The 12652-nt window shown below is 49.4% G+C and overlaps 1 protein-coding gene across 1 annotated transcript in view; it reads right to left on the reverse strand.

Moving 5' to 3' along the window:
- Positions 1 to 630: 630 nt before the first annotated feature.
- The window catches only part of Anpep (alanyl aminopeptidase, membrane), a 19492-nt gene continuing 7470 nt past the window's right edge, over positions 631 to 12652 (reverse strand). The window contains exons 11-21 of the mRNA XM_028754807.1: positions 11769 to 11944; positions 11521 to 11597; positions 10805 to 10944; positions 10647 to 10702; positions 8735 to 8882; positions 4852 to 4943; positions 4145 to 4255; positions 3840 to 4007; positions 2981 to 3121; positions 2553 to 2634; positions 631 to 1170 (exon numbers count right to left, since the gene is read on the reverse strand). Coding sequence (XP_028610640.1) covers positions 1018 to 1170; positions 2553 to 2634; positions 2981 to 3121; positions 3840 to 4007; positions 4145 to 4255; positions 4852 to 4943; positions 8735 to 8882; positions 10647 to 10702; positions 10805 to 10944; positions 11521 to 11597; positions 11769 to 11944 — 1344 coding nt within the window. The 3' untranslated portion in view covers positions 631 to 1017. The remainder of the gene's footprint in view (positions 1171 to 2552; positions 2635 to 2980; positions 3122 to 3839; positions 4008 to 4144; positions 4256 to 4851; positions 4944 to 8734; positions 8883 to 10646; positions 10703 to 10804; positions 10945 to 11520; positions 11598 to 11768; positions 11945 to 12652) is intronic.

A 12652-nucleotide genomic window follows, 5' to 3' on the forward strand; every position in this document is an offset into this window, starting at 1 on the left:
GTCCCCTCTCTTTATCTTTTTATAAACACATCAATGGCTTCACTAGCCCTGCCTCCGTGCGGGACAAAATGTATCGGGCACAGGAGGCTGTCTACAACACCAGGCACTTTCCATTCATCCAGTCTTCCCAAGCTCTCCTCTCCCAGTGCCTTGCTTGCCTCTAACCCTCAGCCCAATCTTGCTATAACCTTGGAAGATGTACCTTGGAATCTGGAGAGGAGGTACGTGCCCTTGGTCATGACCTCAGCATTTAGGTTTGGGACCTCTACTGTATTACCTTCCCCCACTGTCCCAGGTGCCCATCCCTCTTTGACACAGTATGAGGGCCATAGCCAGCACTCTCCTCTTGACATTTAGTTAGATGGATGCTCCTCAAGGCCCAGCTCTTACCATTCCTGTGGGAGCCACCGTATGTACCCCTCACATCCTGGAGGTTCCTCATACTCAACCTCAAAAACTTGTCCTGGGAATCAGACTGCAGTGAACTTGCAGTCTGACACTGTATGGGGCAGGAAGACATCCTCCTTCCTCCATGCCCCCAGACCTACAGCTTGCCCCCCAGTTCCTCTCTCCAACTTCCCTAACCACTGTATTCATCTTGTGCTCCCACAGAGTGACAAATCTGGAAGCTCATTTTAGAAATTATTTATTTACATTTTCTCTTAAAAATATATATATAGATCTTATTCTCTGTTGATTCTTTGGTTCTGGGTCTTGTGGGGGGAAAGTAGCAGAGCATTCAGGGAGACTCTCTGTAGCTGCCCTTTGTCCAGTAAATCTAGCCTCAGAGCTGGGCTTCCCTGAGATCAGCCCCAGAGGCCTGAGTCTGGGGCAGAGCTGGCATGAGGGGCAAGAACTGGGAGGTATCTGGCAGCCTGACAATCAGGAGCTAGGCTGGAGACTTCATCCTTGAGGGTAGGATGCTGGTGTGTGGAGCTCTGAGGATAGAGACCCTGCACAGGCTGCTGAGATAGTCAGAGGTGTCACACTGGGACAAGTGGTTCTCAGAACCAGGGACTAACTGCTGTTCTCTGTGAACCACTTGAGTACCACATCTTTGTTCTCCTTCACCCAGTTGATGTTGGCTTTCGTCTTCTCCAGGGCTTGCTCCAGAGCCCGAGTGCCGGAGCCAAAGCCCGTCGCCGAGTTCTCCACCTTAAACTGCTCCAGCTGTTTTAAGAAACCAAAGCATCAGATCTGAGCCGATTCTCCAACTCAGCCCCTGAGAACAGGGGTGCTTCCCAGCCCTCTGCCTCTCACTCCACTCACAGGCCCCTGAGGAGTGGGGGCCATATCTTGTTCCCTGGATAAGGGACCCAATCATTCACCTCTCTTTGGGGTTAAGTGCTCACCTACCCAGAAGTTGTGAAACCACAGCCCCAGGTGGGATCTGCTCAGAAGGTATCCGGCTTTATTGTGCATGAGCTCAGAGTTAGCCCTGAGTTTCACCTGAAGTATCTCAACCCAGTAATGAGCCAATGAAACAGGTGCCACATGCAGCAATGACTGTGGGGATTTCTGAACCTCTCAGATGATCGAGTGGCTTCAGTGCCTAGGTGGCTTTTTAAAAAAGTACTAGTAGGGGTGCGGCGCTTGCTAAGCATGATGGAGGCCCTGAGGTCCCATCTCATAGCTTCAAAACAGTAAAGTGGCGTGAAAAGTACACAGGGAGGGGGCCATTGCAACTCACGCCTCTAACGGGATTTTGTGCATACAAAATCCTAGGGAATCCGTGAAAGAACTATCAGAATCCAGGCTGAACTACAGCTCAATTTGCCCAGGATGTGTGAAGCCCTCCTTGATTCCATCCCCAGCACCAAAAACAAAAAGGGAAACTTGTTAGAACTAAGGATCCAGCAAGATTTCATGATATAGAACCATCGTACAACATCAACTGTACTCCTAGGGACAGCAATGAAAACCTGAGATGTCAGAGAATTTTTTACTTGTAACAGCATCAAAAAATTAAGTACTAGGGCCAGGCATGGTGGTGCATGCCTTTGATCTCAGCCTTTGGGTGGCAGCAGCAGAAAGTACTTGATGAGTTCGAACCCAGCCTGGTCTACACAGTGAATTCCAGGCCAGCCAGAGTCACATAGTGAGACCCTGTCTCAAAAAATAAAATAAAATAAAATAAAATAAAATAAAATAAAATAAAATAAAATAAAATAAAAATAATTAAAAAGTGTAGAGGGGTACAGCAGGTGGTGGTGTGCTTGCTGACACATCAAGTCCCTAAGTTGAATATACAAGTACACACGCACACACACACACACACAACTTCTTACAATACCGCAATTAAAAGGCAGAAGCTCAAATTAAAACCAGGGAAAAGACATGAATAGAAGTTATTCCAGCGATATGCAAATGGACAGCAAGCTCCCGCCATTAGCCATTCAGACGCTGCCCAGGGACACGGAAAAACTGGACCCATCGACATTGATGGCAGGAATGTTGCAATAGTGCATTTGCACTGGGCAATAGAGAAGTTATGTCCTGGTTCCTCTTCCCACTCCCATGGTCCCAGGGTGAGGAGAGGTCTGGCCACTTACCTGCTGCAGCTCTAACTCAGTGGAGAAGCGCCGGGTCACTCCCTGGATGAGATTGGCAAAGGAGAAAGATCCTCCACCGTAACTGTGGGGGGTGGGAGAGAGGAGGAGGGAATGAGCATGAGCAGAGGAGGGGCCGAGACTCAAGGACCCTCTCTGCAGGTGTCAGGAAACTATAGGACCCCACAGCCATTCTGTGAGGGAGACCTAAGGAGACAAAACCCAGAACCCCAAGAGACCCTCCTCAGGACAAGCAGGAGGCAAGACTTGAACACAGCTCAGGCTGTGGGTCTCTGACTCCTTGTCCCTGTGGGAGATGTTTCCTCTGGCCACAGTTTTCTTTCTAAGTGAGAAAGTTCAGTACAGGGGTGGAGAGGTGTATGGGTCACCCCAGCACACCCAGTCTCAGCCTTTGATAGTTCAACACTCACTCCTCAAACAGTTTCTTCCAGTTACTCCGGACAAAGTCCCAAGCCAGAGTCTGCCCAACCACATTGTTGGCGATGTTGATGATGGTGTTCGTGGCATCCTGCTTCCGGATGTAGTCTGGGTTCAGAGTGTAACTCAGGTACCTGTGGGCAGCAGGCAAGGGTCACTTGAGGACTGCAGTCCCAGGACACAGGGCTGGGAGCCCCGATGCCACACATACAATCACTGCCTCTCGAATCACTCAGCATCCCTTTGATGTGGGAAGAGCTGTGGGATGGCCTTGGTACCTCCCCTCTGTTGGAGGGAAACTGAGTCACCTACACAGGGTCACAGGATGGCTGGTCATGCAAATGTGTGCTACCATGAAACTCTCTTGAGAGCAGATAAAAGAAGGAAGGCGTTCCTGCCCTCCCACCCCTCACATCAGGTAAAGTGGTCGCCCCTTACTTTGATGGTGAAGGAGACTCAACTGAACTGTTTCTCACAAACACTGAGAGAACAAAGAATATGATTCTCATGGGTTTAGGGGTCATGGATGACCTGTGGAATCGGGAACAATGCCTAGCATAGTCTCTGGAACTGTGCAGGTCTGGCCTATGAAAGGGCTACCAGGCTGGGAGAGACTTCACCCAGGAGCAGGAGACCCTGCCGTGAGGCTCAAAACAGAGCCCACAGCAGTTAAAAGTTAGGGATCTGACCCTGACCTTGACCCTGGCGTAGTCACATACTAAGCCTGTGGTCTCTGAACAACTAATTGTTTTGCCTCTGAGCCTCCCTGTTCTCGCCAGCACATGGCTGAGAGAAGAGGAGACTTCTCAAGGAAGAGGAGCATGGAGTCTGTGGGTGGGGCCAGGTCCTCACCTGTTCAAAATCCACACCTCTTTGCTACAGGTCAAGGCTGTCCGGAGTTTGTCTGCCTCGTTCACTAAAGTTGCTTTCTGGAACTGTTCCCAAGCAAAGTTCCACTCTTCCTCGCCGCCAAAAGCGATAGCATTGCAATAGACAGTAGACCGAAGGTTGGGGTGGATCCTGGGGTGGAGTGAGGGAGTCAGGGGCAGAGGAGCAGCAAGGAGCCGGAGCAAGGAGTTGCCGATGACTGGCCTGGGGCTCTATTTAGTCCAAGGGGCAGATAAGGACAGGCAGGGGAGGCACGGGGTAATACTCACGGGTTATTATCAGTGTTGTTCATCCACTCACTATAAAGCCCAACAACCAGGTCCCTACACTCTTTGAGATCATTGGAACAGGCCGTGCTGATGGCATTAATTTCACCATACCTGTCCCAGGGGTGACATGTGGTTAGTATATCCTGCCCAGATCCCCACCAAGACTATCCTCTTAACACACAACCAGGGGCCTAATTACTAAGGCTCTGTGGTTCAGCTGACCCTTTGGGACTTTTCCTATTCTCTTCCTGCCTTTAGCTTGCATTTTCTTGGCTCCCAAGGCAGACTCTGGTTTTCAGTTTGAGTCTCTGTTAATAAAGTCAGGACTAGGGGAGGGGGTAGTTCAGTTTGTAGATGTTTGTAGTTTTCAGGAAGCCCTGGGTTTGATCCTAGCCCTGTATAAACTGAGTGTGGTGGTGCACACCTGTGATTCTACCACGTGAGAGGCTGAGGTAGGAGGATCAAAACTTTCAGGGCAGCCTGTGCTACCTAAGATGCTGTGACAAAGAAACCCACAAAACTCAAAAGAAACCAGAAGAGCCTACAGGTGAGGTAGATCCCCAAGGCAGTGTCCCATGTTTCTAGGTGGGGTCTCTCTTTGGCTGGTGTCCAGGCATGGAAGGTTCCAGAGGAGAACACTGCCAGGTGGTGTTCTCAGCCCTTAGGTCCCACAGGATCTCCAAAGCCACATAAGACAACGCACTTACTGCTCCATTAGTGTTGGAGGACGACTGGTCCAGTTGCCGGTTATACTTTGGAAGTGGAAGAAGAGGGGTGTGACTTGCTTCTTCAGATAGCTCTGTAGAAAGAATACAGGAGTTGTGTCAAAGGCCCAGGCCGACCTGCCTGGGTAGGCAGCCTCTTTGTAAGCACAAGTGGGTGCTGGCAGGCAGGGAGAGGTCAGGGTGTATCCAAGGCCAGCACTTCCAATCTAGGTTACAGATGACTGAATTGGTGTCCTTCCTCCTCAAAGCCAGACTGACTCAGTCCTAACCCTCTTTGTCCACCCACCATTGCTTCCGACTGTGTCAGGTCTCCTCCAGGATCTTACTGTGAGAAATCTGGGCAACACAGAGATGAGCAGAGGATGGGGGCAAACTATGATTTCCCAGACCAGCGACATCATCCCCTCTTGGCCTTGCATCCTTTCTTGGCTTGTGCCTAATTCTGTGTGCTGCTCTCTTTAATAATAATAATAATAATAATAATAATAATAACCCTAATCTCATGTCAGCCTCATGCTGTCATTAAGTTATTATTTTTTTTCAGATTCTGATTTGATGTGGCAGACTGACTTTTGCAACAAACTGAAGCCATTATCCAATGATAAAAGGAACTGGCCTCTCCCCTCTCCCCTCCCGTGTAAGTAGCGGTGGCTGTGATGTCAACACAGGGCTGCTGGGAGGTGAGAAGGGAGACCGACGACACAACCTGGCAGAGATGAATAATTTGCTACCAAGCTTCTGCAGAAGAGGACTTTGCTAGCCAGTCAGTGGAGGTACACACGTTTAACTCCAGCACTCTGGAGGCAGAGGGAGGTGGATCTCTGAGTTTGAGGCCAGCCTAGAACAGAGTGAGTTCTAGGATAGCCAGAGAAACCTTGGAAAAAAGAAAAAGAAAAAAGAAAAAGAAAAAAGAAAAAGAAAGAGAAAAGGGCTTGCTACGGGGAGGCTCAGAATGAAAGGGCTCCGGGGAAGCCCGGGGCTGTGTGTGGAGGTTGAATCCAAGTCTGCCGGTCGAACTCCGGCCTGGCCCGTGTCCAGTGGCAGCTTGCCCTCGTTCACAGGAGGTGCTGGACCACAGAGGCTGGGGGTACTGGGCACTACACACAGTGAGAAGGGTTACAAGGAGGTCAGAGGTGGAGGTTCCGTCAGTCCCCACTGACTTCAAGAGTGGGCACTGCCAGCTTTACTGCATATAAGAGACCCATGCCAGAGACACCAGACGATCTCGAGAGAATACCCAAGGCCCATGAATATTCATTGATTTCCTTTTCTCTTTCTTTTCTCTTTCCTTCCTTCCTTTTTTATAGTTTTAAAAACTTCTGATCTTTGACAGTCTGATATAAGTACGTCGTTAAGTTCAGTCCTTTCTCTTATTTTTTATGGCAGAGGCTTCGCACATACTGCACACACATTTTCTCACTAAGTCACACCCCAGACTCCTTCCTAGCCCTTCACTTTTGAGTGTCTCCAGTGATGAATTATTTGGCCACCACGTCTCCCCACAGTGAGATCTACAGGTGACAGACTACATGGAGCTTCTGATCCTTCCTTGCCATCGTCATCATCGTCACCAAGATATGGTTGCACTATGTAGTCCTGGCTAGCCTGAAACTTGCCGAGCAGACACCAGGCTGAACTCACACTCAGAGCACCTCCTACCTCTGTCTCCTGAATGCTGGGATTAAAGGCGTGCACCACCACACCCTTTTGTGAGCCTTAGCAGTCTGTTCTGTTTCAATTCTGGTGTGGCTTTGGGTCACTGTTTATTGCCTCACTCTTAAATCCAAAAAGGCCTCTCAGCCTCCTATTTGACAGGAGACCAAGACAAACAGAAATCTCAAGTCAACAAAGGAAAAAGGGAGATTTCAAAAGCTGAGTAACGACTACCCTCCCAGATAGACAAGAAGACACCATGCAGGACACTAAGGTCAGAAATGCGAGAGAAGAATAAAACACCCTGCAGGTGAGAGACAAACACTGAGGGCTCTCTCCCTGAGGGAGAGTGAAGAGTCACCAAGCTGGAAACTAGGAGGGACATGAAAGTCAGCCCAAAGCAAGAGAAAGAAGTGGAAATGCTCAGACCTCCAGAAAGACATGAAATGGACAACAGATAGGGAAGAAGTTCAGAGGGACAGCAAACACATTCTGATATCTATGTCCAAGCCAAAAAGACCCGAACTGGCCCACCAGGAATGCTGCAAGAGCCCAGAAGTCTCCAGGAAGCAAAATTGGTCACACACTGAGAACTGGAAAGGCCAAAAGCATCTGAGGTTGCTAGATCAAGACCTTAGACATTCTGAGGAATGATTTCCAATCTAGAAACTTCCAAAGCCAACTGAATTCTCAGTCCAGCATGAAAGCAAAATAAAACCATTGCTGACCATCTGTCTGAGAAAACCTACTGCCATAAATGCTCTCTCAAAAGTCTCAGAATATGTTCTCCCTGAGAGAAAATAGGGAAGACAGCCATGGGGCTGAGGAAGCAGAGTGCAACTCAGGCAGGACCTTGTGCATGGCCTCAGCAACAGTCTTGGACATGACAGAAGACTTTGGGAAGTACACGAACTCTCCTGTGGGCTCAGTCCACCAAGCCTTACTAGATAGGTGACACAGCTGTCAGCACAGACACACTCCAGCTGGCTCGGAAGGGAATACTGACACCAGTGTGCGCTGAATGGCTGATGGGATAAGCATTGTTGAGCTACGCTACTAGCTTGAGAGGATCCTGGGCAAGCACAAAAACATTAAAAGGCTGTTTACCAAAATATGCATTTGCTATTCTAGGGAGATAGTGGAATTAAAAAAAATTAAAAGAATTCCAGGGGGGCTGGAGAGATGGCTCAGTGGTTAAGAGCACTGACTGCTATTCCAGAGGTCCTGAGTTCAAATCCCAGCAACCACATGGTGGCTCACAACCATCTGTAATGAGATCTGATGCCCTCTTCTGGTGTGTCTGAAGACAGCTACAGTGTATTCATATATAATAAATAAATAAATCTTTAAAAAAAAAAAAAAAGAATTCCAGGCCAACCTACAAAGATTATCTAAAAATTAAACCAATAAGCCAACAAACAATAAAAAGAAGCAAAACAAAAAACAACTAAAAAAAACTGGGCTAGAGAGATGGTTCAGTTAACCCAGGGTTTGCCATAAGGAGTTGAGTTCAATCCCCAGAACACACACACACACAAAACACGGGCGCGCGCACACACACCCCAAATCCCCAACAACAAAAGTCTTAAATGTGGTCTACAGACTATGAACATTCCATCAAATGGGCATTGCGGTGTAACTTGGCCAGTCCCAGCTGTTAGTCACGTATTTCTGTTTTCTTTGTCTGCTGTTTGAAGGATGCAGTGAACATCGCATGGGTGTGGCCTCATCCTGAGCCAGCTCCTACAGGCTTGTCCTCTCCAGCGGGAGCTTCACACACATCTAGGCCACACTATGAACGTGTCAAAGCCTGTAAGACCAGTGTTTTACTGCCAGCCTAGGGGCACATGCTGTGGTGGCCAGGACCACACCTCAGCATACACTGGTGTTGCTGGCAACAGTTGCCTAAGGCACATGGCTGGTAAGATAGGCCTTTAGCTTTCCAGTGCAATGTCCTCTCAGGGCCTCCCCAAATCATTCATTTCCCATGTTTCCAATGAGAAGGCTTTGTTAGGAATCTTGTCTTCTTTTTTGGTGGGGGCGGGAGGGGGAAGGAGGCACCATACTTCTAGCCTTCTCCGTGCCTGTTCGTTTTAGACCCCTTACTCTGCCATCCTCACCAAACCTGTTTTCTTGAAAGAGCTTGGCTGGGTAAAAACTTAACAACTGCCCAGTGGTGCAGGTTAGACCCTGGGATGTCAGCAAATCATACCTTCATGGGGCCATAGACCTCTGTGCGGTCCAACATGAGGTTGAAGTAGTTCAGGCTGCTCAGGGCAGCCGACCAGGGCATGTATTCCGTTTCTTTGTCCAGGAAGAGGGTGTTGTTCAGCGCCAGAGTGATGGGTATCTTTTGAGCACTGAGGACAAACAGGAGGCCCCAGATCAGCACCCACTCAACCCAGACACACTCTGGGGACCATAGCCCAGGTTCTCAAGGACACACCTACAGTTGCATCTCCTGACCCTTTCATATTTTCCACAGGAAAAGGAGTGACACAGGTGTTTGTGGTGTCACCATTGGGGTCCAACCTCAGTCTACTGCCTGTCATCTTCTCTTGCCTATAAACCTCATTTTATTTAGGTTTTTGTTTTTTGTTTTTTTTTTTTTTTTGGACAGGGTTTCTCTGTGGAGCCCTGGCTGTCCTGGAACTCACTCTGTAGACCAGGCTGGCCTTGAACTCAGAAATCCTCAGAAATCCACCTGCCTCTGCCTCCCAAATGCTGGGATTAAAGGCGTGCGCCACCACCGCCCAGCATTATTTACTTCTTACTATGATAATTTTTATTGTTTTGAAAGAGGATTTCTCTATGTAACCCTGGCTGTCCTAGAACTCATTGTGTAGACCATGCTGGCCTCGAACTCACAGAGAAACAACCACCTTCCAGAGGCTGGGATTAAACGTGCACCCCACCATTTATACCGACTTGGTATAATGTATACTGTCTTCCCTAAATCCACACTGCTCAAAAGAGACCCAGCTCAGAGCTCCAAGATCTTAACACTGCTGAACTTCTCCTGGATGTGTGTGTGTGTGTGTGTGTGTGTGTGTGTGTGTGTGTGTGTGTGTGTGTGTAGAGGTGCTCATGTGTTTGTGTGTGTTCTGTGGATGTGTGTATATGTGCCTGCAGGTATGTATGAGTGTATCTATGTATGTGGAGGGCAGAGGCCAGCGTGGGGCGGGGGTCTTCCTCAATTGATCTTCATCTTATTTTTTTGAGACATGAGTCTCTTACTGAACCTGGAACTCATTGAGTCCATGAGGCTGGGTGGCTGAGCTCTGGGACCTGCCTCCCCGAATCAGTGTCAGAGCTATGGTGGTACACTGCCGTTATCAGCTTTTAAGGGCTCAGGGAATGTAATGGTTGTTCTTATGCTGAGTGACAAGGCCTGAGTCATCTCTGCTGACCTTTCTATGAGCTCTTCTAACTGGACCCTTCTCCCATCTTCTGCCTTAGGCTATTTGTGGGCATTTGGTCCACAGATGACTCTGGGAAATGTCACTCAATTCAAAGACCTTGCTCGCTGCCTCACCATAATCACCATGAGCGAGCATGTTATCCTGGGAGGTAGAACAGGTGTTCATTAAGCATCATTGTGCCCGAGTTCTGTCTCTTCTGTCCCTCTCAAGCCAAGTGTTTTTGTTTTGTTTTGTTTTGTTTTTTGTTTTTTTGTTTTTTTTTTCCGAGACAGGGTTTCTCTGTGTAGCCCTGGCTGTCCTGGAACTCACTCTGTAGACCAGGCTAGCCTCGAACTCTCAAACTCAGAAATCTGCCTGTCTCTGCCTCCCAAGTGCTGGGATTAAAGGCGTGTGCCACCACCGCCCAGCTTAGCCAAGTGGTTTTTAAAGCACCAAGCACAGGCCTAGTGTGCACACTGCACTTGGGCAAGCTGGGGCGGTGGGTGGGAAGTGGGCGGTGTAGGAGACCCCTGTGTGCCACTGTGACACGTGGGGTAAGGTGCTCTAATGCCGTCAGAGTCCTGTGAAATGGTCAGGGGACCATGGGAGGCTGCTCTGGGGGTACCTGACACAGCACCCGATGGGCATCAAGGATAGCAGGGAGAATATAGGGTCATTCACCATCAGTCACAGGCTTCTGTGCTCAGCCAGGAGGGCACTCACCTGGCCAGGTCGAAGGAGTCATGGATAATCTGTGCCCGGTTGATGACAGGGATAGCCTAGAAAGGGAAACATCGTGACTTTGGGTTTACAGCACAGGGCAGACGTTGATTTCTGATGGCTCATCGTACCATGGGACACGTAAAAGCAGTGATACCCACAGAAAGATCTGTTTGCAGCTGATTCTGAAGCTTCCTCCAGTTGTTTTCATCATAGTTAACCTGATAGTAGCCGGTTACATTAGTGTTCAGTAAGATCCAGTCATCGGGTGACGACGATGTCCGGAATTTTTCACTCTGGTCTGTGGAGTAAGGCAGAGAGCAGGGCTGGGTGGAATGTGCTCAGAAGGCCATGGAGGACCCCGAGCCTCCTCTCAGCATCCAGCTTGCTTACCCTCCTCCCAATGGTACCCTGTGTGTGACACAGTTCACTTTCTGGGCCTTTGCATGGAAGTGACCCCTCATTCTTGGCTCACTACTCCAGGTGAGCACCACAGCCAGACTCTACAGTTGACTGTTAGAGGGTCCCTGGATGTTTCTGACTGCATGCCTTCCTTTGCCTGCTTCTGAGTGACTTCTCAGTGCCTGGTCACATAAGGCAGCTCCTTGTACCTGCCAATCACTGTCCTAAGCATTTGACAGGAATTCTCTCCTGTGACTCACACAACGGAGCAGGAAGACCAGAGAGGACTAGTAACTTGCCTGGGGCCACATAGAAGCAAGGTGGGAACTGGAAACAAAGCTATCCGCTCCATTTGTTGAGTGAAATAATGAAGGGAACCTTCACTCAGCTCTCCCCCAACCCCCTAACCCCCCCCCCACCCCACTCCCTGAAGAACACAGGCCACGAGCCAACAGATAAGACGGGGCTAGATTACTTTTCTGGACCTCCAGCCAGTAGGGCTCCTCCTCTTGTCCACTTTTGAGAAACGGAATGGGCACAATCCAGAGGTAACTGTAGTGAGAGACCGTGACCCAGAGTGATGATCGGGAACTCTTACAGCCTGGGGTATCCCAATCAGGTGCCCAACACTGAGACCAAGTGTCCACTGTGCTCCTAACTGCACGTGATCACCTCCCTTGTGTCCCACCCTTCCTGGGGACTTTGGTGGCATCATCTGCTCACTTAAAGTCTGAGGGGCGGGTAACATTGGAATTGGGGTCCAGGAGGAAGTGTTCCTGGGAGATTTCTCCTGTACTGGTGTCCACAGTGATGACAGGAAAGCCCATCTGTAGAATCCAGCGGTCCATGATGGTGCGCACCGAGGCTGGGAGTGTGACAGCTGTCTGTTGGTCCACAGCCTGTTCAAGGGACACGGTGTGGCCGTCAAACCACTGTCCTCCCACACCCACCATCCAGGCAGCCTCTGCAGATTCTGGCCAGACTAAGATTAGTGGTGTCACTAATGCAGGGAAGTGGGGCAGAGGACAAGTCTTGCTCTGTCTCTCCTTGTCTGCCCAGAGCTGAGTGAGATGGAGAACCTCTCAGCTTCTAGCTAATTCCATTGTCGGCACACCTGTATGTGGCCCCAAGACATGGCCCATGCCTAGGCCACCTTCTGAATGTATAGAGATGTGAAGAGCTGCCGGGCGGTTGTGGCGCACGCCTTAAATCCCAGCACTTGGGAGGCAGAGGCAGGCGGATTTCTGAGTTCGAGGCCAGCCTGGTCTACAGAGTGTGAGTTCCAGGACAGCCAGGACTGTACAGAGAAACCCTGTCTCGAAAAAAAAAAAAAAGAGAGAAAGAGATGTGAAGAGCAGAGAGGAGAGAAAGCATTGCCCAATGTCACAGGCAGGAGCAAGGGACAGGGCTGTGGGATTGGAAGGAAAGTACCCCCAGTAGAAGGGAATGGGATGCCAAAGCCCTGTTACTGTCTTCTCAGAGCTTTTCCATCTTTCTCGAATGCTTTGGGCAGTGTTTTTGTAATCACAGCAAAAAGCCAGTGACATCTGCTAGTAAGTGAAGCTGTGAACCCCCGAAAGCTGGGCAGAAAAGAAGCTGTCAGAAGG

This window comes from Grammomys surdaster, unplaced genomic scaffold, assembly GCF_004785775.1.
Source record: "Grammomys surdaster isolate TR1022 unplaced genomic scaffold, NIH_TR_1.0 126036, whole genome shotgun sequence".
In the NCBI taxonomy this organism is placed as follows: domain Eukaryota; kingdom Metazoa; phylum Chordata; class Mammalia; order Rodentia; family Muridae; genus Grammomys; species Grammomys surdaster.